At 40.9% G+C, this 27452-nt stretch overlaps 1 protein-coding gene across 1 annotated transcript in view; it reads right to left on the bottom strand.

The window, feature by feature from the left end:
• The window catches only part of LOC148039189 (ARM repeat superfamily protein), a 43082-nt gene extending 16182 nt beyond the window's left edge, over positions 1-26900 (bottom strand). The window contains exons 1-3 of the mRNA XM_087675091.1: positions 26717-26900; positions 24930-25118; positions 4647-4716 (exon numbers count right to left, since the gene is read on the bottom strand). Coding sequence (XP_087531217.1) covers positions 4647-4716; positions 24930-25037 — 178 coding nt within the window. The 5' untranslated portion in view covers positions 25038-25118; positions 26717-26900. The remainder of the gene's footprint in view (positions 1-4646; positions 4717-24929; positions 25119-26716) is intronic.
• Positions 26901-27452: the final 552 nt, after the last annotated feature.

Below are 27452 nucleotides of genomic sequence, written 5' to 3'. Positions count from 1 at the left end.
CTGAAAGTGTTTGGCTGCGAGGCTTTTGTGCACATTTGTAAAGAAAAATGCATCAAACTTGAGCCAAAGTCCTCTAAATGCATTTTCTTAGGATATGGTAACGAGGGTGAAATGGGGTATAAATTGTGGGATCCCGAGAAAAGGAAAGTAGTATGCCGCAATGACGTTATCTTCCAAGAAGATCGCATGCACAAACAGCCCGAAAAGACTGAGGAGGTCCGTAGGGTTGTATTCCGAGAAGAAATACCTTTTGAACAGCAAAATGCACCGCAGCAAATACCTGCTGTAAATAAACCTGTAAATGCAAAAAATGATGCTGGAAATGATCAACCAACTATTGCCCATAATAATGAGCCACTACATGTGCAGGAATAGCCAGGACAGCAAGCTGTTAATGCTGATTTGCAGGCTGAAATGCCAGGACAGCATGTTGAAAATGGAAATTTGCAAGAACAACCAGCAAACAATGATCATTGGGTTAGGAGATCGTCTTGGAGAATTTTTCCTTGTTTCCCCTAAAAATTACATACTATAAACTACATTTTTTTAATACCATCCTATCCCCCCATGCATGTTTCATCCCCATCCACGTTTCCCATCCCCATCCCCCCTTCCATTTGACTATGCTACAACAATGGGCAAGCGAGGAGGAGAAGAAAAAAGTTCAAGACAACCAATTTTTCCCAAATCTGCGAAGAAATTACCACCACAAATTTGCCAGTCACTTCAGATCTTTGCTAGGAGTAGCTATGTACTCTTGCAAGAGATTAAGAGAGCTTGTACTATAGCTCACTGGTCAAAAACTTCAACCAAGCATTCTTCGCTATACAACTTCTCTATTTCTTCCCTCTTGATGTCCATCCTTGTTGTCACTAAGAACCCAGATTTCTCTTTACAACAACTGACAAGCCAAGAGGAGAAGAAACAATCAAACAGAACAAGTGGAAACCATGTTAAACAGCAAATATGCAAATCACTAGTGCCAACTAGACAACCCAAAACTTTATATGTGCCCAACACAGGAATGTGTTATTCTTTGATAGCAATGTGCCCACCAAATTGGCCCATAGGATGCCAAATGGCAATAGATAATAGCCAACACACTCCCAAACTGCAGTCTTTCTCTTCCAGCAAATCGGGTCCAAATTACCAAAAGATAGGCAAAAATAGTGAAAAAGGTCAGTTTTTTCTATGCGAAAAAGATCATCCACCTTTTTTTCCTTCCAAAAAATTTGTTTAAAACAAACATAAGCTTTTTTTATGATTTTTAAAGACAGATTATATTTCAAAACTGAAATTTAACTCCCATGTTGGACTTCACCATGTTAGCAATGCCATGTCATCAAGCATCCTAGGATGTTTGCATGCCATATCATCATTACCACGTCATCATGCAAAACATCTCTGAATACTCTTTCCAACCATGAAATTTGTATCCACAAATCCACACATTGCCCCATCTAGACAACATTCCTAGTTTCACTTGTGTCTTTGATATTGTCCACTATGCACATTGCACACCTACTCTCACTCTACCACCCTGATACATTAGGGTTTGACCATAGTACATTAGGTATACATGCAAAGTCAATGGCACACTTAAATCAGCTCTATGCCAAAAACATTCAACGTTGTAGCACACTGTATGACGGATTGTTTAATAGAATGTGCTAAAACTACACAATTTGCTGACCTTATCACATTGTAGTTTGAGTGGAGCTTGTTTACAACCTTGTTGCATGAGTATTTCAAATGTATAGAATTGTAAGTCCAATGCGCCATCACTTGACCTAAGTGGGAAACCACTAGTCAAGGGCATGTTAGTATAGCGTAGATAGTTGAATGTTCAAGCACATTAAGAGCTCTCTATAGTTGATATTTACATCTTCACTATAGGAGAACAAGATTGTAAGTCCAACGCGCCATCCCTTGACCTAAGTGGGAAACCACTAGTCAAGGGCATGTTAGTATATCATAGATAGTTGAATGTTCAACCATGTTAAGAGCTCTCTATAGTATATCATAGATAGTCAAATGTTCAACCGCATTATGGGCTTTTCACCTACAATTTCTATTTAATAATGGAGAATGTTTCATAGTGGTTTTCAAACTAAACCGGTGTCTTGGGAACGTGTAATTGTATTGCTTTTCTTTGGCATAATTAAATTGTGTGCATATGAAGTGCAAGTTAATTTGGGAACAATGACAATCCAAAACTCAAGTTGGGTAATAGGGGACATTGGCAAAATTTGTCATAAGTTATGCTAGACAAGCACTTGTAGATGACAATCTTCGTCTTAGACATTAAATGGGCCCTTAGAAATGACTCATGGTTTCATTTGGGCTAAGAAAAAGTAAACATTTAATATCTTTACTAAGATATAATGGATAATGGAAGTTAAAACAATTTTCAAGTTCCAAGGGCTTAGCACCTTAAATAAGAATGGGTAGAGGCCAACGTATGGGCAAGGATAAGAGGATTTTTAATTTCCATAATCAATTGATTGCTGAAAATTAAAGTCATAGAGGCTGAGAGTACCATTTGCTGGAAGGAGAGGGGACCTGCCATGCAAGGTTTGCTTGAGACCATTGAGGGCTAACTAACATTGAGAAAGGCTCATTCCAACCAGGTCGACTGCTGGTTGTGTGCACTCTGTCGGCTATCGGAACAGCTTGGAGACAAGTGACAGCAAATCACACATGCGCAACAAGACAGGGGCAGAAAATTCTCTCTTTGCCTCAGCGAAAGGCACCAATAGAAGACGAAGGCTAGTCAGCCCTTCTTTCAAAGCTATTGGTACCATCAACTATTTGAAATATTCTCGCACCTTCTAGTTTTCTCCCTCCTCTATTAAGCTATCAATTCCTCTCAACAGAATTAAGAGGACAGCAATGAATTTGTTCAGCCACCTCAAGAAGCAAGCCCATAAATTGGAAGCCCTGTGATCAAAGTAGCTACTGCAATTGAAGAAATTGCATCAAAGTCGAAAGGGGATTGTACATCCACATTAAAATTGGCCCGCCTGCAACTGTTCTTGGTTCAATTTGTGCCCAATATGTGCTAGATTCATAGGCCAAATTGAATCCTAATGCTATTAGTCATTTGTGACAACCCAAGGAGCCCAAATTTGTAGAGAGATAAGTCTATGTCTCAGTTTACTGCAGATTTGAGCAACACAAGCTAAAGAAATACCACAAGGGGCATTTTTTTTGGGATCAATTAGGTGTCAGCTGTCCAAGGTTAAAGTGTTAAAGTATTTACTTCAAATTTGTGAGTTATTTGCTTGATCAAATTATTATTATTGGAAAAATTAAGCTATGCACATGTAAAGTGCATATGCAAAGTGCAAGTTAATTTGGGAGCAGTGACAGTCCAAAACCCAAGTTGGACAGCAAGGGACATTGGCAAAAGCTGTCACAAATTATTAGGGAACGGAAAATTAAACATTTAATGCGCTAATGAAAGTTAAAACAACTTTCATGTTCAAAGGGCTTAGCACATTAAATGTGGATGGGCAGTGGCCAATTTATGGGCAAGGACAAGAGGGCTCTTAATTTCCACAATTGATATATTGCTGGAAATTAAAGTCTAGAAGCTGAGACTGCATTAGAATGTGTGCCTTGTCAAAAGGGAGGGACCTGCCATGCAAGGCTGCCTAAAACCATTGGGGGCTGGCTGAGGCTGAGGAATGCTCATTCCAGCCAAGGCGACTACTGGTTGTGTGCATTATGTGGGCTGCCGAATCAGCTTGGAGACCAGCGATAGCAGATTGTGTGCAGCAAATTCCATCTCCAAATCAAAGAGAGGTGGTGATAGAAGAGGAGAGCTCATCAGCCGTGCAGAGGAGTTTTATCCCCTTTTCAAAGCTGTCGGCACCATCAAAATTGCCATCATAGTTACTGTTTGAAAGATTTCCTCTCCAGGTGATTTTCTCTCCTTTGTTAAGTTCTCAATTGCTCTCAACAAAATTGAAGAGGACAGCATTAAATTATCTGTCATAAACCCTAACTTCTACTAAATTTAGGGGTTTTCGGTCACCTCCAAAAACATGCCTATAAAGTGGAAGCATGCTGATCAAAGCAGCTGCTGAAATTGAAGAAATTACAACTGATCTGAAGGGAATCGTACATCCACATTGAATTTGGTCCACAAGGAACCCAAATTTGTAGAGAGATCAGCCTATGTCTCATTATTCTACGGATTTGATATGAGACTAGGACTTATGCAATACAAGTTACACAAACCACAATAGTGCCACTTTTCAGGGCCAATCGGGTGTCAATTGTCCAAGACTAAAGTGGGATGGTATTTATTCCAGATTTTTAAATTATTAGCTTGCTCTAATTATTGTTAAATCAGGTCATTTACCACCCTATCCAAGAAGGAAGGCTGGTTTCAACTAGGATCCATGGAATTAGCTTAACCATCAATTTTCCACTCACAATGTCTCTTCAATAATGGAGAGGTAATTCCTTGAAAGGAGCTTTAAAAAATTTTAGCCTTTTAAACTTTTTCCTTCAAAAATGACGTTTCAAAAATTTGCCCCTTCCAATCAAGAAGTATGTGTGTGTACTTAGTGATTGAGAATACTTACTATCTTCCCATAACATTTGTGAAACTACACAATATCTTAGAGACTACTTACCATCCTCCCCTATTGCTTGTGTAGAGTAAACTCGCTGTCTGAAGTAAGGGAGAGTTCTTCCAAACACAATCTGGATACAAATAATCCATGTAAGCTTTCTCTTAGGCTTTGACCAAAATCTGTACATTTCACGTTAGCAAAAGAACAGTGAATGCAACTGCAAAAGGTCAATAAACAGCAAAAGAAACATTGATACATAGAAATCACAAGTAACCCATCTGTGTACACACACTATCTCATGTATAAATCTATGTTTGCATACACACAGGGACATATATGTCCGCAAATTTCCCATACTGTCCCAAGTGTCCAGAGGTGCATCCAAGAAAGGAGAGTGGCATAAGGCTTCAATCTAATTGGAAAAGATCCAATGTGCCAACACAGTTTACCAAATCAAAAAGATGAAAAACAAATTCTGCAAGTAAAAGACATCCAATGAATAAGCTCCTATGGACCAGGATGACTCCAAAAACTGTCTAGAGAGCTCTCATTGAAAGCACCATATGGTAAGCATAGAACCTGAAAGAACAACACCAAGCATACATCACTGTAAAAAGAGTGCTCCTTAAGTGGTAATTTGTTGGCCCCAATTTTAAACATTCATCAACGCCATTTAAGAAGAGACCCAATATGATGCTACAGGATATTGGCATGTTGTGCTATCCAAGGCTCAAGCTATGGGATAATATGCTTTCTCATTGCTGTCGTATTAAAAAAAGTAGTCACTGTTCCATTCTAGGAAATCCTCTAATCCTGCAACTTACTAGAACCACCTGCGGCGAGACTAAAGGGCAACAATAACTTAATTTAGCGAACAAAACTAGCTTGAAACTATTCAAAAAACTTGCCCTTTCAAATCATCTTCTCCCTTAATACAAAACTCCTACAACTCAGAATCAAGATTGATATCTCAAATTCGATCTCATATCACATAGCAGTCAAGGAGATGACTCCAACGAACAGATACTAGGAAAAAGTGTCGTAACTAAGAGTGAAACTCAGAAAGTAACTCCTGCATTAACTTGACATTTCTTGTAGCATTGCAAGCTCTCCATTGACAAATATAATCAAGATGGACCAATTGAGGGTCTACCATAGGCTCTAAACCAACTATTAGGTCTCAAATACCTTGAGATTCAAGTGCTTATTGCATTAGGTTAGACCAAGTGGTAAAATTCAACCCATTGAAACAAGTCTTTTCTGTAAAGGCATTCTTAGCCATAGCAACAAGAGTGATAATGGTGAGGGGGAATAGGATGAGTAGGGTGCATAGGATGGGGGAGTGGAGTACTCTTGGGAAGGGACCCCAAAGTACCCATCATGCATGCATGATGTGTGCACAATGGATCCAAAAGTGGGTATGGACTAACTAGGCATGGGCATGGTTGTCAGAAGTGGTGCAACAATGGAAGCATAGACAAGTGCTGAAATAAACTACTAAACACAAGATAGAAAAGAAAGAAAACAAAAGGACACTACAAAAGAAGAGAACTTAGAGATGTGCCCCCGGGAAATGGAATCCATATACCAAACAGAAGAATGACACGTACAACAGTGAATCTCTAGCTCCTAGGCACTGGCACCGACTCCCTCTCCACAAAACTTGTAGGTAATGATGTGACTAAATGAGGAGGGAGATGCCTATATTAAGAAGAAAATAGTATCAAAGTAGAGATAGGTCTGCCAACATTTAATGCTGGTTGACCAACCTAAAGTACCCCAAATAAGTATCATAATAACCATAATAAAATGCCTAAATAACCTAGCCATGCTCCACATAGGTCAAACTCACACATAAGTTGTTTGGACTCCTAACACTCTCTCGGATTCATGGGTGATCCGATACAATACAAGGATACAATGATAAAGGCTAATCATAGTCCATACAACAAAAATCACTAGAGTAGGACAATGGATACCCAAATAGTGGGTGATCAAGCCACCACCAAGGTGCCTTGGAGAGAACCTGATGTTGATGTCCATGTTGATCATAACAGCTCTTGAAAATAGAGAAGAATCATAATAAATCTCTGTGTTCGTCAACAATGTCTCGCAATAGCATACAAGTCCATCCTATCAAAGATGCCTATGAACATATGTGACCATCCTGTCAAAGATACCTATAAACATATGTGACCATGGATTCCCCACCTTTGGCCAAGACCGCCAAAGGGTTCCCTCATGTGAGCTCAAGACTAGGAGCCAAGCCCGCTCTCTGTCAAATAACCAGCTCATCATGAACCTTGATGTCAATCCTAACTCCACGATTTGAACCTACCAATGTGTCAAGGATGTCCCTCTCTAAAACATATGCAATTGTATACCTATATAGATGAGGCTCATCTACCTTATCTCACTACCCTCACACCCCCCCCCCCTCTCTAGCAATAGAGTGTCATGAGGGATGACCACATTACCTGGACTAGAATGCAGCAAAGAAAGGGGCAATCAAGTCTTTCCCTCAATCTGAAGAGGTGGACTCCTTCCATGGCTCGAACTTTCTCCATCGCCAGAGGATCGAAGGCAGAGTCTGAGAAAGAGAATGATTTATTGGAGGAGTCCACATCCTGCTTCGTCTTGGTCTCCTTCTTACGTAAGGTTGCTAACTCCTTGCAGACCTTCCAAAAGTGGCCACAGTGAAAATACTAGGCCTTCAACTTCTATCACCCCTCTTTGAAGCTATGAGGGCCTCACTAGAACCTCCATAATGAGATGGAAGCCTCCCCTATAAACAAAAAGATGCCTCATGCTCAAGTAGCATGGAGGACATGTGTAAAGCTCATAGATGTAGAGAATGTCTACGCCCTCAAATCGTTCGCCAATCCATCAAACTCTCAAGGAAGCTTGTAGAGTACCATTTCCACAAGATGTGCCTCTGGATGGGCAAACTGCTATGAAGAAATGCTCTAAACACAAAAAACACAAAACCAATCGTACAACAAAGCATAGACTAATAAACACAGAACACAATTGGAAATAGGATACTCAAAGACAGTGAACACAATGAATAGTAAAGTGAATGAATATTGAAAATACAATGCTCATGCAACAAACACACTATGCAATGATTACTGAATCTTGAACTCCTGTATCTCTGGGATCAAGGGTGAGGTTATGAGCTAGAGAGAGTGTTGTACTCCAAATAGATCCCAAAACACAACAAGGTAGCCTCTGAGTGTCGAATACCACCAAACGCAGCCAAGGAAGACTGAATCTGATGGAAATGGCAAAGCATGAGAGAGAGAGAGAGAGAGACTAAAAACGCAGGTACCTAAGGAGAGAGAAAATTAGTGATCGTGCAGAACAGGTAACTGCAAGCTAACTGTGCTGGCAGCAATGTAGATGCTGATGGCGACAGTTGCAAGAGAGAGATTGACTGCAAATGCAAGCAAGATAATGATGGCAACAGCTCCTACTGATGGCAACTGGATGTAGATAATGGTGACTAGCCTTGGCAGCAACAAACGCAAATTTCCTAATGTTGGCAACAACTCTAGGAGGTAGGCGACAAATACAGAGGCTGAAAAATAGGCGCCAGATGATAGTAGACTGCGATGGAAGACTTTGACCGCAATGTCCTCCGCAACCAAGTGTGGGCAGCAGAGATACAGATCTTGAAACCTGCAAAAACGAGATTGAGGGAGAGTGGTGGGCTACATGCTTATTTATAGAAAGTTAGGAGCACCCAAATAAGGGTTTTGCATATGGAACACAATAACTCTCTAGGATCACATTTATTTTTAAAATAAAATGGTTTCTTTATTAATTAAGCGTATTTTGGACCTCTTTAAGTCAGGTTAATGCATTTTTAGTTTAACACCCCCTCTTAGGCCCAAAGCTGAGCCACGAGAAATAATCCCATTCTATTGATTTTTTTTTCTTGTACCCCAAGGTGTCCCGGCCCAAAATAGCCAGGGCATTAAGCAAAGGGTGCATGTCAACTGCCTAGTGACCTCCCAAGACTACAAAGGCAATGGTTATCTGACCCAAGGAGCCGAAGTAATCACCCCAAAGAGGCCAAAGCATTGGACCAAGGGTAATCCATGTCGGCTATTCATGGGCCTATCAAGTCCTACAAAACTAGATGGAATAGATAATGGACCTTCTTCTTTTTTTCAAAGTTTGTCCCATTGAGTCACTATGCCTTGAAGTACGGAAAGGATGGATAGCCCCATAACCTTCAAAAAACTAGTAAAACAATCCCATATACTACTAGGATAAGTGTCTAGGGATACTACCATATGCAATGCCACGAGTTTAGTGTGTTGAGCTAAGAATGCATTAGGCTAACTTAAGCAGCCCCAAAATATCCTTAATCAATGAAGAAAACCTCTTATTTTAAAAAGAAACACGATCACAGACAGTTACTATGTCCTATTAGCAAAATCCTAATTTGGGTGCTTCAAACTTTCTATAAATATGCATGCAACCCACCACTCTCTCTTAATCTCGTTTTTACAGGTTTCAAGAGCCGTATGTCTGCTGCCCACACCCCGTTCGTGGAGGACATTGCAGTCAAAGATTCCACTAGCCACTTACTACCATCTTGCCGCTAATTCCAACCTTCCATGTCTATATGCTGCTCTCACCAGGTCCTAGGAGCTATTGTTATGGGAGCACTAGACTGTGCTCTAGAGACTAGGCTAGATGCAAGATTTATTACAGAAATTCTGATAGCAAGATAATCCCATTTTGGGGCACAATATAATGATAACTTAACAAGATACGAAAAATCCCACAACCTGGGATCGTAGGTATGGACAACAAGACTCAATATGAAGGATTCCACAACCCGGGACCATATATATGGATACAAGATATCTGAATTACAAGATCTCCTTCGACGGGGATGAACAAGATACGAGACAATACTAGACAAGATCTCGTACTACAAGATTTCAAGGTGACAAGATAACAAGAGTATAATGGAAGACAAGACAAGACAAGATACAAGACAGTAATAGACAAGATCTCGTACTACGAGATTACAAGGTGACAAGACAACATGAGTATAATGGAAGACAAGACAAGACTAGATACCATGACTAAACAAAAACTAGAACTCGAACTCGAAGTTACTTACTTAGAGGTCTCGACTCCTTGAGCTACCAAGACTGGCATTGGTTGGCAAAACTGAGAAGCTCTATGGCGAGCCCCTCCTTTTATAGGTGTTGGAGGGCAAATAAAGATCTTCTAGAATGTTCCATGATGACATCATCGATGATGCAAGCGATGACATGGCAAGGGTGGATTCGCATGATTAGTGCGCGGATGTCCTGTTAAGGGTGCATTCGCATGGAGTATTGATTCATATGGCATGAACAAGAATTAATGCGTACACTTAATCATGGCATGTCCATGACAGCGATCGCCTACAATTAGATGCTATTACCACCAGCTAAGAGCTATCCCCCGGATCTTCTTTCCCCTTTGAATGCTACATTTCGATTTTCTGGCTGCCGCTCTGACATTCTCTCACCACTATCTAATGTGTTTTCACCTAACAGTTGTGCAGATTTTCTCTCTCCTCAAGTACCTACGTTTTTAGTCTTTCTACTACACTGCCATCTGCATCAGATTCAACGTTCCTTAGCTGCGTTTGCTGTGTTTAATACTCGGAGACTGTGTTTGCTGCAATTCCGGATCCATTCAAAGTACGACACACTCTACAACTAATAACCAATGCCTTGATACTAGAGATATGAGAGTTCCAGGTTCAGTATTCACAGCATAGTGTATTTGCTGCATGAGCACTATATATTCATTATTCATTCACTTTATTATTCATTGTGTTCACTATCTCTGAGTTACCCTAACTGTGTTCTGAGTTTATCATTCTATGCTTTGTCATACAATTGATTTCATGCTTTTTGCATTTAGAGCATTTCTTCGCATGGTATCAAAGGTAGGTACTTTGAGAAACCTTGGCCTTTATAGAAAGCTCATTCATGAAAGCAAGAACAACAGAAGGGTCTGATGACTTTGAACACATGCACAACACCACTCCAATCTCCATAGCCAAACATGGACAGAAACGATCAGAAGTAGACCTCCCAACTTGCTATTGTCCGATCTGATATGGGTAGAGAACCATGGGACTACCATGGAGTCTATAGACCATATCAAATTTCTCTCGCTGAGTATGATCTCATCCTTGTGTATAGGGGTCAACAAGAGGTTGAAGGTAAGCCTCAGTTTTCTCCTTTAGATTCAGTGCACACAACTAATGATCTTGTAGGACCTTCAGAATCTCCACTACGGACCGGCCATCTGCAAGTGGAACCTGGCTTGGATTACACATCACTTCCACAGTACATATTTTCTCCAATGCCAAGTACAAACCCTACTATTTCGAATTCTATGCCAACAGATTCTATATTTTCTGTTGGATCAAGAGATGCTCATCAAGAAGGGACTCTTCAAAACAAGCTTCGGTTTGTGAGTAATGAAAAAAACAAGTATTTCTTCATGAACTCAAACCTAGGTAAGAAGGTAAAAGAAAAACTTATAGGTATTCCTACCCTTCCTTTTCCTTCAAATGATTTTATTTCTCATGGTTACTATGGAGTAGGTGCATCTTTATCCAATGCATTTAATGGACAAAAGGAACCTATGATGCTTCGCACCACCTTATCCACCACACACCACATCGGGGGATTCTGCACATTTAGACACAACCTTTAGGATCTCTACATATCCATTTTCGAGTGTACCTGTGACAGAGGCTCGACATCCCCCACACACACTTTCATGTTCTCCCTCTAGGAGTGCATCCCAAGCATACTCAAGTGTGGATTGTTCGGTACCGTAGTTTGCCTCCATGCCATTACCTAGTGGACCATCCGATCATTCTATAGTGCTCCATCCGACATTTGGACCAAGCTATCGTGTCCCGATGCCTCCATCTACACCACCGGTATCATATGGACCTATGTCCATTTTGGTATCTTCACAGCAATTAGCACTCATTGGACATCAACAGCTTATTTCTACTTGTCCACCTTTACCCCCTCCTACTTCTTATCCACCACCACCACCACCGTCTTATTCATCATCTCATCTTCTCCATTCATCTTCCCAGACACATAATGGCTCTAGCTCCTCATCCACTAAGCATGCATTTAATGACAAGACTCATTTCAATGGGTCAAACTACACCACTTGGTCAAATTTGATGAGACATGTCTTAGACTCTGAGAACCTATGGGATTTAATGCAAGGGTTAGAACCCCAACTTGATCTCGCTCTTGTTCCATATGAGGTTGTCCACTCATGGAAGGCTCATAATGCCTCTACTACTATCGACCTTATACAGGGCTTGCTGCCTGAGTTTCACTCTCAGCTTTAGCATTTTAACTTAGCATTCGAGTGTTAGGCATACTGGACTAACCACTACGCAGCTCTAGACAGGACTTGTTGCATCAATTTGAATCATGAGCTCCAAATTTTCGAAATCATAGACAAGGATGACCTGAAAGTCAAGTTGGCTGAGTATTGCCGTCTTCTCACAAAGTTCTCAACAACTTGGGCTCCTAAGTCCTCCGATGACCGCGTTATCATGTTCCTTAACAAGCTACCAAAAAAATGTTTCCATTTTGTGCAACAGGTGACTTCACAGCCTGAGATGCCTACATTTTATGAGTTTGAGTGTCAATTGTTGCATTATGCACGGTGGTTCGATCAATTCATAGCACGTCCTCAATAGAGGGGGCTCTTCTTACATCTTCTCAAAAGCAACAACAAGGTAAGGGCACACAAAACTCAAATCAAAATCAAAACAGGACTACTGAATCCCAAGGAACCAAACAATCTACACTTAAACCTAGATCGTAGAATGTACCTAAAAAGAATAGATATTGTCAACGTTGTCAAAAGGCTGGTCATTATGACGATGAGTGTCGCTCTAAGGCAAGAGGCACACAGTCCAAATCCAAAAATTAAACCCTCGCATCCCTGTCGAATAACCCCCAACAAGGAAAGCAAAGTGGTAGCAACCCTCTGTTAGAGATTGGCATTCCTTGGACAAGTGGTTTCACATCTGAGCAATTTCTCTGCAGTTGTACCAGGCAGTCCACATGGCAGTCAGTTCGTATAGCAAGCGGAAAGGAGCGCAAGTGCCGCATGGCACACTTGGCCAGTTTTGTTGCAATAGGTCAATGCAAGTCAAACAGCTGTTGTCCAATCGACTGCATTTAATGCAACCGACCTCCATTATTTATGGCATTATTTTTTGGCCTATTTATTGGCCCTGATTTTAGCAATCTTATACAATTGCTCTCTCAAATTTCAAACTGTAGACCATGGAGACTGCCCTTGGGATTGACGGAGACTGAGATCTTCGAGGTGGAGACATATGCAGACATTCTCTCTGCACCCGTATATATTTATGCATCCTTATATAGTATTCCACACTGCAGATTTTCTATGTTTCACTCTCTTTCTCTCTCTCTCTTCTCTCTCTCTGTTCACTCTTTGTCTTGGTTATTCTCTTCCGTATTGCTTCACTCTGATATGGTATCAGAGCATTGAAGGAATAAATAGGGTGGACCCATCTGAAGAGGAGATTTCAGCATGACACAAGGCTGCATTTTCAGTGTTCAAGTACGGGTAGGAGGGTTGCACATCAGAACCAAGCTCAAGTAAGCGTGGGCGTATGAGAAAGGAGAAGATTCACTGAAATCGCCGCTGGTTTTTGCTATTAGAGAAGGAAAAAGGCTGTGTTTTGGGCCTTCAAGTGCAGATTTTACCTTTTCATCGCGTCCGATGGTTGAAGAACGAGCGGAACGAGCGAAAAAGAGCCCTAGCAAGCTGTATTCTCACAGTCAGAGAGGGCTGCTTTTTGTATTTTGTGCAAGCATTGTAAGTGAAGATATCTTCTAAGGCCAAGACAGAGTTTCAAGCGATCATGGATCGCAAAGTGCCCATCTTACCAACTCTTCTATTAGATCAAAAGGTCAATGCCGAGTATTTTTGGCAGTCATGATGATTGCCATTCTAGAGTCCTATGATTTGGTAGAGCTTGTTACGCAGACTATTCATTGTTCCTTTTCACAAGACAGGTTCAGATTATCTTCCAGTGATAAGGTGGAGTTAGCAAAGGCTCAATGTCACGATGACATTTATTTTTGAAACCTCACTTAACATCTGGATTAATTTTTAATCACATGGTTAAGTAAATGTTCCACATGTGAGATGTAACTGGATTTAGAGTAAATTTACAAGCTCGGGACCCGAAAAAATCACAGGATATCAAAGGCAAAAGTTGTTATAAGTTATGCCACACAGGTACTTTGTGGTAGTTGGTGCCAGTTGTTGGCCTAGGTCAATCATTGGGCCATAAAAGTCGGTGACACTAAGAAAGTGGCATTTAATGGTACCTAATGCCAATCTAATGATCAAAGATGGCACAGAGACACTCAGGAATGGAAGTTGCCTAGCCAATTTAATTTATTTGGCAATCAAATTATTTTTCAAGATACCAAAATAATTATTAAATTACTTTTCAGTATTTAAAGATTGAAAATTAATTTTTAATTATGGATAATACTAGAAAACCCATTTGGAAAGGCATCCACTTGTCAAAAATACCCATGCAAGACTAAAATCCGTCTTTGGAGGCTAGAGAGAGGCATTTTTAGTGTATTCAGTCTACAAGAGAGAGGAAGGAGATGTTGCTAGTTTGATTTACAGCCATTCGAGGACCTTCTAAGGCAGCCAAGGGCACGAGAAGACCAATCAACAGCAAGTGACAGCATCTACAAGCTGTCGAGATAGCACAGCAATAGTAAATGATTGATTTTCTTCAGTTATTTGAATCTACAAGCTATTGAGATAGAGCAACAGCAATAAATAACAGATTTTCTTCAGTCTTTCGCGAAGAAAGCCTGAATTTTCTCTCTCCTCAGCATTCTCCCAGCCTTTCTATAGCCTTGCTCTGAAGATTATAGCATTGAGATCACCAAAGGCTAACAAATTTCAGAATTCTCTGCCATAAACCCTGATTTGCATCAAAAATTAGGATTTAGTAGCAACCTCGAGAAGTGTGCCGAAAGCTCCAAGACTTGGATTCAACAAGGCTGACACTATTTTTAGCCTACTCAAGTGGAGGGACCAGCGAATCATTGAATTTGGGGCATTTTTCATCTCTATCAAAGTGGGTGAAGGCCAATTGATTGCCCGAATCAAAGGGCAAATCATATTGAAGACTTACTGGTCATTTTGGACAGCAAGGGATTTGAAATACCGAAAGAGATTGTACATCAACTTCTTCTTCAATTAAGTTAAATAAATACAAAAAGGGGCACCAATTTTGGGGCCAACAGGGTGTCCAATGTCCAAGATTATATGGTAAAGTGTGCATTTCAATTTTGTGAATTTGTTAACTATTGTAAATAGTGCTTAATCAAGTTATTTACCACCCTATCCAAGGAGGAAGACTGGTTACATGGTTCCGTTGCCAGGACACCACTCAATCCCTTGATTTGGTAGGCCCGAGGCACCTAATTGCAAGCCAAAGCTTTGTGGTAGTGCTGATTTTTAATCTCAGCTGAGAAATTACAGCAATATATCTTTATACAGTGAGATGGACTCAAGCAGTGATAATGCCTCTCAGTATGAACATTCACATGGGAATGAAGGAAATGCAATGCTTGACCTTGGACAAGACTCAAACCATGGACAGCAAGCTGAAAATGTTGCTGTTGGGTAAGATGCACGGCCTTCAGGGCATAAGCAGGCTGATGACCAGTAAAGTAAAGAGGAATTTGATGATTAGTTCAAGAATCGGATAAGGACAGCAGCAAATCTCTTTGCTGAATTGGCAAAGGATCCTCAAATCACCCAATTTTAGAATGCTCCAAAGAAGGACAGCAAAGGCAAGAAGAAGAAGACGTCTTCTACACCTTTGGGACAACAAAGATGCACCGAAGATAATGCCAAACCCTTCATTTGAGGCTCTCAAAGATGCTAATGAAATAAAACAGTTGGTACCTACAAGGCAAGGAATGCAAATGCAAGGCCATCACGGAAGTGCCAATCCAATGGATTTTGGACAGCAGGGCATGTGTGCTATGATGGGGCAGCCATGATATTTTGGTGGAAGCGCGATTTTTCATGCTATGGTTGGACAAGGACCGCATACGAGAATGTATGGCACAAATCCCTATGGTATGCAGCAACCAATGCATGGTGTGCAGGCCCAATGTATTCGGGTATGGCTAGAAATATGCAAAACCCTATGTATGGCAGCATTGGCTTGATGCCTGGGGCACAAAGTAGCATGTTTGGTACTACATTTGCACCCCCGAATGCTTATGGGGCTCAAGAAATGAATGTTGGTCATGCAAATGCTCCGTTTGGTATTGGTTTTGATGTAAATTCAGCAAATGCACCCTTTTTGCAGTAACCAGTATATGACAACTTGACACCGAGGTGGAAAAACAATGAAGTTTGAGTCCTTCAGCAATGTACAAGATAGGCTGAAAGCTTTGACTTTCATTCAGAATTTTGATGCAGCCTATTCAAGGATGAGCTTCACAAAGTCCTCGAAGATTCGAAATGCAGCCACTTTCTTGAAAGGGAATGCATTACAGCGGTGGTCCACTCTTTTGATGCAAGGTAGAGCACCGTCAACGTGGGTACAATTCAAACAAATGTTTGCATCGAATTGGTTGACAAGTACCTTTGAGGTGGACATCGTGACAGCTTGGAATAAGCTAGATGCTAAGGAATGTAAAAATTTGGAGTAATATAATAAGAAGTTTTGGGATGGATTCTTGCCTATTACTTCCTATCGCCCCGTACCCCTTCATGAGCACATGGAAAAATATGTTTGTGGGCTGCCCAAAGGAATCATGGATTTTTGCATTAAGTCCACTAAATCTAGCATGTTTCAGCTCATAGAGACTACTGCTACAGCCGATGCTTTGCTGCATGGGAAGGATTCGGGCTTCCTAGAGAATGGGAAGAAGCCACATAGAGGATTTGTGGACACTTTCTTTGATGACATGATTGTCTATTCAAAGAACGAGGCAGAGCATAGAAAACACTTGGACATTGTGTTCAATGAACTGGGTGAGCATAATAGGTTGGTTATCAATGACAAGAAAAGTGAATTCTTTTTGCATGAAATCCACTTTTTGGGGCATATTGTATCGGCCCCTTCTATGAATTTCGGAGGCAATAGTTATATCTCTTCTATAAATCTAAAATTCAAAGAGAGTGCATTTTTATGGCCCTTTCTATATAATTCAAATTAAAGCATGATGCTACAATACTTTAGCCATGTAATTTTCACTATGATCTAAGATGGATATTCCCTCCCTCCAACAGAACCTGTATGTGATAATGATTCACTGAGAAGGAGGAGCCTAAATATAAAGGACAAAAATATGCCATAAATGGCAGCAGATTGACTTGCATAAAATGCTCAAATAAACATCAAAATGGTCACAATAAAATGTCCAAAATACCTAGAAATATCAAGTATGAACTAGAGTCACACGAGCTAGCCACACTGCTAACGCCCTCTCTCAAATCATGGGTGATATTATATATGATACAATAGAATGATACAATGATAATGACTCATCATAGTCCATACAACAAAGACCACCAAAATAAGACCATGGAAACCCAAGTACTGGGTGATGAAGCCACCACCAAGGTGCCTCAAAGAGAACCTAAGTGTCGATGTCAAGCAGCTAATACAAGACCATCCTATTGAAAATGCCTCTAAACATATGTAACCATGGATTTCTTGCCTTTGGCCAAGACCGCCAAAGTGTCGCCTCATATGAGCTCAAACTAGGAGCCAATACCGCCCTCTGTCGAATAACAACCCATCATGAACCTAGATATCAACCCTAACTCCAGGATTTCAAAACCTGTCAGACTTTAGTTGATGTGTCAAGGATGTCCCTCTCTGGAACCTGTACACCTATATACCTATATAGATGAGGCGTACTCACCCCATCTCGCCACCCACTCACTCTTCCTCCTGCACTAGAGAGTCGTGAGGGATGACCGCATCACCAGTACTAGAAAGCAGGAAGCGCCGCCAAGCCCTTTCTGCGGTCCGAACAAGATGATCATGTCCGCCCCTTGGCCTTGGCCTTGGCCAGGATCCAAGTCAGGGTCAAAGAAAGAGGATGACTGAGCAGGGAGTTAGGATCCTGCTTCATCTTCATCTCCGCCTTCCTTGAAGCCACTAACTCTTTTCAAAACTTGCGCAAATGTCCCTTCTTACCAGAATGATAACACTAGGCTGGGACTTCAACTTCTTCTTCCTATCACCCCTCTCTGAAGCTATAAAGGCCTCACTGGATCTACCAGATAAGGAGGGAAGCCTCGCCTATAACCGCAAAGACATCTCATGCTCAAGCAGCATCGAGGAAGTACATAGAAAACTGACAAGTGTCAATGTTGTTTGAGCCCACAAAGCATTGGCCACTCCATTAAACTCTAGAGGGAGCTTATAGAGCACATTCCCCATAAGATAAGCCTTTGGAAGGGCAGATTGCATATGTTGAAGATGGTCCTATACCAGTGTGACATGAAGTAAGAAAGACCAAATCATATCCTTTGGCTCGAACTTCGTCTGTCTGAGTTGTCCATTTAAGAGTAATGTCATGCATAGGTAAGAAAGCCTCATACAATATCTGAAGCTTTGCCCAAATTGCAAGAGAATTCCTGCAAGCGGTGACTGCTAGAAGAACTTTGGAAATGAAGTGAAGAATGGCAGAATATGCACAAGCATCCTCAGTATCCCATGTGAGCACAACTTCTTTATAATCGTCCTAGTCAAAATCAGCTTGAAGAGGAGTAGGACGCTCACAAGCTCCAGATACAACATATCATAACCGCTTTTGCACAAACCCAGCTTTCATAACAACACTCCGTGTGAAATAATCAGGGCCATGTAATTTGTCATCAGTGGAACAACAGGGGGGAGCCATCTAGAGACAATAGGAATAGAAAAGAACGAAAAGAAGAGGAGGAGAAAGAGAGTATAGCCAAACCAGGAGCACAAACTATACGACAGAGTTCACACGCAATGGATAAGGTAAAAATACGAATCAGGCATAGTAAAAATCAACCTGAAACACTTCCGCCCAGCCCTACACAAGCAGTGAAGGCTGGAGTCAAAACGCAATCAATAACTGCAATAAATGCAGTTGTCCTCCATAAAAGCAGGTCGTCTGAGCCTATTGTCCCTAAAACGCAAATGGTGGACTACAAAACACTAAGAAAAAGAGAAAAAACCGGGCCGAAAATTAGCAAAAGATGGTCACCTAGGCTGAAAAAACAATTGCAACAATCAAAAACAAGTCCAATCAGCTGCAAAAAAGTCAAAACGCAAACCTAAAACAATAGAAAACAACAACACGAACTTGGATCCTAAAATCTAATACCATGTCAAAAGTGGATGTAGCAATGGAAGCATAAACAAATGTTGTAATAAACTGCTGAACACAAGGACAAAAGAGAACAAAACACAAAAGAACACTGCAAAGAAGAGAACTCAAAAGAATGTTCGAAAAATGGAATCCATACGCCAAACACGAGACAGTCACATACAACAATGAGTCACTAGTTGCATAGGCAATGGCACTGGCTTCCTCTCTCCAACATAACCTGTAGGTGATAATGATTGACTGAGGAGGAGCCTGAATATAAAGAGCAAAAATATGCCTTAAATGGAGTAGCTTGGCCAGCATAAAATGCCCAAATAAACATCATAATGGCCACAATAAAATGCCTAGAAATGTTAGATATGAACTAGACCCAGAAATGTCAGACGCAAAGTTTGTGGATATGGATACTACAGAATTGGAGGATGCAGATGAAAAGCTAGCACAAGGATTACAAGATACTCATGTCTTATCCAATGTTCAAGTGGATACAAATAACCAAGAGAAGCATAAAGAAGACATTGGGATGATACTACCACTTTTCTTCCAAGGAAAAGTATGCATATAAGAGTATGGTTCAGGGATATCGACAATGACATGATTAATGGACTACCATTTGATCCAAGAGACAATGTCTGGGTTGCATGCATGATCGATTGGCTGAGTATGTAGTGGTTGTTTAACCCAGGAGGGCGATATGGCTGTAGGAGATTGCAATGGACAAGCAGGGCTGAACTAAAGATGTCTAAAACAGTTTTAATTAGGAGAGGATTAATGATGACCGATGCATCCAAAGTGGATGTTGATACCTTAGGAAGGGTCCTACAAAGTTTGGTTGACATCTGCGTTCGTATGCCTCCGAGACAAAGTTGAAAAGGTCAGGACTGCATGCTGTAATGAATAGTTGCAGGCTGCACAGAGAATTTTAGGGGCTGATACCTTCAACATTTGGTCCTGGGGTCTTCAGTAAAGTTGTAGATCGTGAGTAGGGCTACAATTTTACTTTTTAAAGCTTGGTGATCTGAGTTACCATTCAAAAGATAGGAGCAATTTTCTGCAGGGTGGTGCTGTAGGACAATTTTCTAGACACGATAAGACTAAATCTGATGAATGTAAATTATTGCATGAGACATGCTTTGATAGAGATGTTTGAGAATGACATGAGGGTACCAAGGATAGGGATGAGGATTGAGATATGCAAGCTACTTCTGTTTCCAAATATACATAGAGGATTTTGGTGTCAGTCGATTTTGCTTCTATCTTATCTTCTGTCTTGCTCATTCTCAAGAACCCCCGCGGTTTGTGGCTAAACACACTACCCCCAGACAGTGTGGGAGCCAAAGTCTATGAAGAGAAGCTTGATGTCCATGTTACAACCAGTTAGGCGACATCTCCAGGTGCTAAAGACCTTGTGTTTACTATTCTACAGTGCAAGGCAACCTATTTCTGCCACCTTCCCTACTGCATTTTGAGCTAGACCACAATACAAACCTACATTTGATCCAATGGACCCTTCACACTCGTTGGACGGTGCCTACGCTGTCAAAGGGATTTATGTCTATGGTATGAAAGCGTATTGGCCATTGCCAGAACTGACAAATATTGATCATGCTATGTTGGGGAAGGAATCAAGTAAGTCAAGAAGTGGAGTTTGCATGCATGAGACTGGAATTAGGTGGACAAGGGGGACTTAACTAAGTCTCAATAGCCTAACTTTATAGAAAAAAACAAGGAGTTTTATTTGAACGAGAGTAGCGTATCCAAAAGGGAAAAAAAAAAAAAAAAAAAAAACGGGACAACGCCATTGTGGGAGGAGCATGCAGTCCTAGATGTCTTGGGGAGAACCCTCTCGCGAATTGAACCTGCAATGATCAATCTCCTACATTTCCATCATCTCATGCACATGCTGAAGACACATTTTGCTCACCCATATGCTGAACATACATATATACTTCGTGATTAAGCAAACAAAACAAAAAGAAATCTAGAAGCTTTGTGTTGGGATAGCTCATCTTTCATGCAAAGGGCAGACAGAGACATTACCTACAGATCACTTGCATAGGGGCTTCAAAGTGAGAGCTTGTGACAGTTTACTGCTGTCTAAACTAGGTATACAGCAGGGTATCTACTGTCCATAGGGTTTTCTAAATTGATTTATGGTCTTCAAATACTCTCGTTGAATGCTACTGAAGCTCTATGGTTGATAGATGATTACCAGAACCAAAGTACATGCTTTGGAGTGATTTTTGGGCAGAATATGTATGTTTTAATGCTGCTGTAATAAATCTGTCTAAAAGGGATGAAATGGATTTTGAAGGCCCATAATTGGTTAACATAGGTATTGATGCTTTTTGATGGATGATAGCACTTCCAGGCAATGATACCCATCATTTACTACAGGGATTTTGTTATATGCATGGTAGTACTCCCAAAGATCTCATAGAGCCTTCAAAGTGAGAGCTTATGACAGTTTACTGCTGTCTAAACTGTGTATATAGCCGGGTATCCACTATCCATAGGGTTTTCCAGATTGATTTATGGTGTTCAAAGACTCCCGTTGACTGCTATTGATGCTCTATGGTTGATAGATGATTGCCAAAACCAAAGTACATGCTTTGGAGTGATTTTTGGGCAGCATATGTATGTTTTACTGCAGCTGTAATAAATCTGTTTCAAAGGACTGAAATGGATTTTGAAGGCCCATAATGGGTTAACACAGGTATTGATGCTTTCTGATGGATGATAACACTTCTAGGTAATGATACCCAACATTTACTACAAGGATTCCGTTATATGCATGGATATATAAGGCATATGTCATTGATTTTGGAGCAGTAATAAGCAGTTGCAGGTTGCGCAAAAAAATTTAGGGGCTGAAATCTTCACAAGTTGGTCTAGGTGTCTTTAGAAAAGTTGTAGATTGCTAGTGGGGCTACATTTTTTCTGTTTAAAGCTTGGTAATCCAAGTTATGGTTCAAAAGATACGAGCAGTTTTCTACAAGGTGGTCCTATAGGACAGTTTTCTAAACAGGATAAGATTGAATCTGATGGATGTAAAGTATTGCATGTGACATATGCTTTGACAGAGATGTTTGAGACTAAGATGAGGGTACCAAGGATAGGAAAGAGGATCAGGATATGCAAGAGAAGAGATGCAAAAGATGCCTATGCAATGGAGAACCTGGTGGAAGATGAGCACATTGACACAGATGAAGAGGAGGAAGGAGTACAAGTTGACCTATGAGTTTGTGATGCCATATGATCTAGGAGGATTTACAGGGATTGGGATGCTACAGAGGATTGATGAGTTATCATTGCCAAGGTTGGATACAAAGGGATACATGTTAGTTGGGATCTCCTTCAACAACTACCCCCTAGCCTACCTTTCTCTGTGTACTACTATTTGGGCGACCTGTCCCTGACCAAAATTGACCTGTCTCCAACCATTTGTTATCTACATTGTCCACAGCAATCTACAACTTCAATTTCCACATTAGTTTATTCATGTACTGCTGCATTTAATGCTTGTATTGCTTGTGTTTTCCTAACAGCAACTGCATTTTTTGCATTAATCGCCTCTCCAAGCTAGGATGATTTTTATTTCAGGTCCTATTGGCTGCAATCTTCATTTTTTGGTTGTGTTTGATCATATTATGCCCTTCTATATATATAGCAATCATTTTGTGATCAATTGTTCTCTTCACTATGTATGAACTCATGCCAAGTGTAGTCCGTGCTGTGTTTGGTTATACTCTCTCTCTCTCTCTCTCTCCTTTTCTTCACCTTCACGTCTCATCCTCTCCAATGGCACTTCCGTGTTGCTCAACTTATGATAAGCTTTATGGTCCTAATTATCTAACCTAGAGTTCCATCATGGCAGCTTGGTTTGTACAGAAATGCATGTGGTACATGGTTTGAGGAGCTATTGTGCATCCCTAGATTCTAACTCCTCTTCCAGATGATTGAGACCGCAACAACTATGAGAAAGTAGTTCTTACTTCGGATTTACTTGGGATACACATGACGTCTATGCTTATTCTATGCTTCTTTGGTGCATTTCTAAAGAGGTCTTTCCGACAGTTGCCTCCTACAATATAGCTTTGAAGGTATAGCTTTGAAGGTGTGGGAGAAGTTACAGATATTGTACGATGCTCCATCGACCATTTGAGTCTTCTTTTGGTCCTTCCCCTTCTTTTGAGAGGCTTGACCTGTCAATGCCTCCGATTTGGAAGCATTATGTCCCTTCAACTATTCCTCTTGGTCCAAGACCATAGGAACTAACTCTTTCCAATGAAGAGTTGACTCCCACCCTGAAGCAATAAGAGCGAAATAAAAGGCACCGAATCGTGGCGGCAACTGGGGCAGTAAAGTGATCGCCATGTCTTCGGAGAAAATCGGCTTTCTTGTATTCTGAATCTGCATCTGAAGCTCTCTCAGCTTGTTGATGAGCTCTAGGATGGCCAACATCATCATGTGCATCAGATGCAATAATTGTCGCCATCGAGCTTTTGATCTGATGGAAGAGCGGTAACACAGGTATCTTCCAGTCCATGATCACCTGAAACTCCAAGTCGGTCTCTGTAGACATTTTCACCTGCAATGCTCGCACAAACGCAAAAGTAGCCCCCTCTGACTGTGAAGACGCTGCCTGCTAGGGCTCTTTCCTCCACTTCCCAAACCTTCTTCAGCCCCCATAGGCGACGAAAAGGTAAAATCTGCAGTTAAAGGCCGAAAACGCAGCCTTCCTCCTCTTCAAACAGCAACAAATAGTAGCAAATTCACCAACTGGACTCCTTTCCCACACGCCCACGCTCGCTTCAGCCTTGTTTCAATGCGCAGCCCTTCTGCTCACCCTCGAATGCTGGAAATGCAGCCTTGTGTCGCGCTGAAATCTCCTCTTTAGGTAGGTTCTTCACTCAGTCAGTCTGTCTTCAATGCTCTGATACCATATTAGAGTGCAACAATGCAGAAACGTGGGACCAAGACTGAGAGAGAGAGTGAACATAGAGAGAAGAGGAGAGAGAGAGAGAGAGAGAGAGACAGTACAACAAGAAAATCTGTTGTAGGAAGTATGCTGAATACAAAGGAATGCAAATATGTACACTGGCACAGTGCGTATGTCTGTGTATCTCCTCCTCGATGATGTTACCACATGCGCACACCTCAAGGACAACAAGGCCTAATCACGATCTAATCTCCACGATCTCTTGAGAGTGCCTGTGAATGAATGAGAGTGTGCAAGAGACTGGCTATATATAGCCTAGGAAAAAACAATGCCCAGCATCAGGTCGACTACATTAAATGCAACCAACTGCATTAAAAAATGCCCAAAAACTGTCCGACTGCACAGCCTCTGTCACGTGGCACCTACGACAGCATCTCCCATCACACATGTGATTGTTGACCTGGCAAAAATGATGACATGGCACCCTGCTGCTAATGTGGCACTCATACTGACCCTAACGGATCTGGAACACTCTCGAATGGCTGCCTGGCTGGAAAATACTTATGTACACAGCTTAAAAGAGAAAAATGCATGTGTCCAGGGGATGATCTCTAACAAAGGCATGATGGAACTTTCCTCCCATGCACCTCAAAATGCAACTCTTGAGTCTCTAACACAACTAACACATTTTGCAACATGGATTCCAAGCCATCAAACCTTTTTTTCTTTAACTTCTGTGACTACAAAACACAAGTTCCGCAAGTAATTGGTTCTTGTAACAAGTCTGCATTAATTCTACCTAACAAATTTTCAATAGATAGAAGTCTAACAAGCACTCTTATTAATTTTGTCAGCCCTAACATCCTACCATAACACAAAGTCCGTAGAAATCCCACTCTGTAATGTCCAAAAATAAAAATTATTCACCTTGCTTCCAAGGTCCTGAGATATTCCCAAAGCAAGAGCGGTCTTTCGTGTGCCTAGAGCACCAACAAGAAGTAGTGCTCGTCCAGCCATCTTTTTTTCCCGAATCATATCAACCACCAACCTTGCTGCTTCTCTAGCCTGTTCTTGACCAACAAAACCTTATCCCATACCTAGAGCTGTTCCATCTTCCTGAATGTAAGAAACATCAACCTCTTTAGTCATTCAACTTTGATACAACAATTACATGGCCAATAAATTTGTTAAACTGAATGTTACAAAATTGTTAGTTGTTGCTATAATTACCAATTGATCTAAGTTGTGCCTACACAAAGAGATGTCATAAAATTCATCCATATGGCATGTGAAGTAAAGATGTCTGAAGAGAATTACAAGAAAAAAAACAAGCTTTCCAATAAGAAAAGCAACCAATATACATAAGCGCATTACATGTAAACAGAGCATATTGATTGCACAAAGTACCACTGCACACAAATGACCCAATAGTAAAGTGGTGAGGCTTGACACAAATACAGCAGTGGCCAGATTTCAACATTAATCTATTAAGGTTGAGAAATTAAACTTATACTGAACAGGTCTAGTAGGTTAGAGTACCACTTCTAGACATTACTAAATGTTGCTGGATGACTTATCGAACCCCCTTCACTCAAGTGAAATATGAAAACCGATTTTTGAACCACTTAAGAGACCAATTTTCAAGCCCAATGCCTTGGCAGACAAGGTATGGGTAGCCAGTCCTTAGAGCTTCAAGACATGCACCATCGAAGAAATAACTCGAAAAGAGCCAACATGCATCAAAGCTGAAGAAATGACTTGCAAGGGCCAACATGCATAAAAACTAAGCCCTCCACCCTGTCAACTCATTTGATTGAGCAAAGGGCATATGAGATTGACTAAAACTGTTAAAACATGGAAATTTTTTGAACAAAAGTGCACAAGACAACATACTGATGCCACTTCGCACATGCTTGTATCAAGCCAAACACCATGTTACTCAGGCCATGCACCACTTATGAACATGTAATTGTCTGCATATTGTAGAAAATTTGTATGCAAGACAAACTAGACTAGAAGAATGCGACATACAAGAGTTTGTGAGAACATGTGAAACCAACTAGCATGTTAGCACCAAGCATTGGCAAGAAAATGTGGCTAACCAAGTCAGTAATCCAAGCACACAAGAATGCAAGATGAACCCAACATTCATTGTGTGGGGGACCTGCCATGTCCATCTGATAGTCAAGCACGCAAGAGTGCAACATGGATCAAAACATGCATGCAATCTCCCTTGCATCAGAAACCTGCCATGTGCTGATCTTTACACGATAACAGTTACAATGGCTTGGCTACATGATTAAAACTCCAAAGCAGGACACAACTTGCAGTCTGAATGTCTGTATATAATTGAACATTTATATCTTTTCTTGTGTGGGAAACCAGCCATGCATAATTCCTATATGATAGTATCGGTTTGGCTCTGTGATCAGAACTCGAAAGCAAGGCTAACAGCATTACAGTTTGCAATCTGAACACGTGTATGCTTGTTTGAACGTTTGTTTCAATGAAACGAAAACAACAGTTTATGTCCTGTGTGAAACCTGCCATGTGCATAATTTCTGCATGATAAGGTTGCTATTATGGCTTGGCTCTGCAATCAGAACTCCAAAGCAGGACATAATAGCATGATAATTTGCAGTCTAGACGTATGTATGCTTGTTGAACACTTGTTTATAAGGAAACAGAAACAACAACGGGATGGGAGAGGCGACCTTCAAACCAAGGCCTTTGGTGTGTGTGGGGGAAGCCACCCGCTACTTCTTGGTTGTGAGCTGCACTTCCTCGATCTTCATGGTTGCGCAGGTGAAATACACGGCTTCCTAAACCCCGTCCCTCTCTCGCAAGAAGCAGAAAACGTTCGTTGCTGTTTTGTTTTGTTTTGTTTTTATCGTTACTAGTATTGTTATTGTTATTCCTACTGTTAACCTCATTTTCCCTCGTTCTTGAAACTTCAACAACATTCCTCCACACTAGTAGAAATTGTTTTAGAGGGGCTTCCCACCGTCCCTTCTAGGAAACATGCAAAAATATCCTTTTGAATAGTTTGAGATGTCATTTGAAAAGGGTTAGTGAAAAACCCCTCTCAACACTAGTTCACTACTAAGACATTGTAATGTCCTCAAGACATTATTATGCCCTTTGGTATTAAGAGCTTGATGTAAATTTTCCAAATGTAAACAAAATAGGACTGGACTAGTGGCACTATATGTAGAGGATCATGCACATACAGCATCGGATCTTTTCATTGAACTAAAAAGAGTAAATTGAAGGCATTTTAGTCTAAAGTAATAAGATGAGGGCAAATGGAGTTCTTTAAGCTGTCTATTGATGAAAAAATGGCAAATTTTGAAGAAGGGCTCCCGAGAGGAAGATGAACACCACATAACCTTGAATTGGGTCCAATTATATTGTTGTTCTTTTGTTGTTATATTATTGGTTACTAATATT

This window comes from Lygodium microphyllum, chromosome 3, assembly GCF_053477565.2.
Source record: "Lygodium microphyllum isolate KBCC chromosome 3, Lygodium_microphyllum_v1.1.10, whole genome shotgun sequence".
NCBI classification, from domain to species: domain Eukaryota; kingdom Viridiplantae; phylum Streptophyta; class Polypodiopsida; order Schizaeales; family Lygodiaceae; genus Lygodium; species Lygodium microphyllum.
The sequence above is the reverse complement of the archived record's forward strand: the minus strand, read 5'-3'. Positions and strand labels throughout refer to the sequence as shown.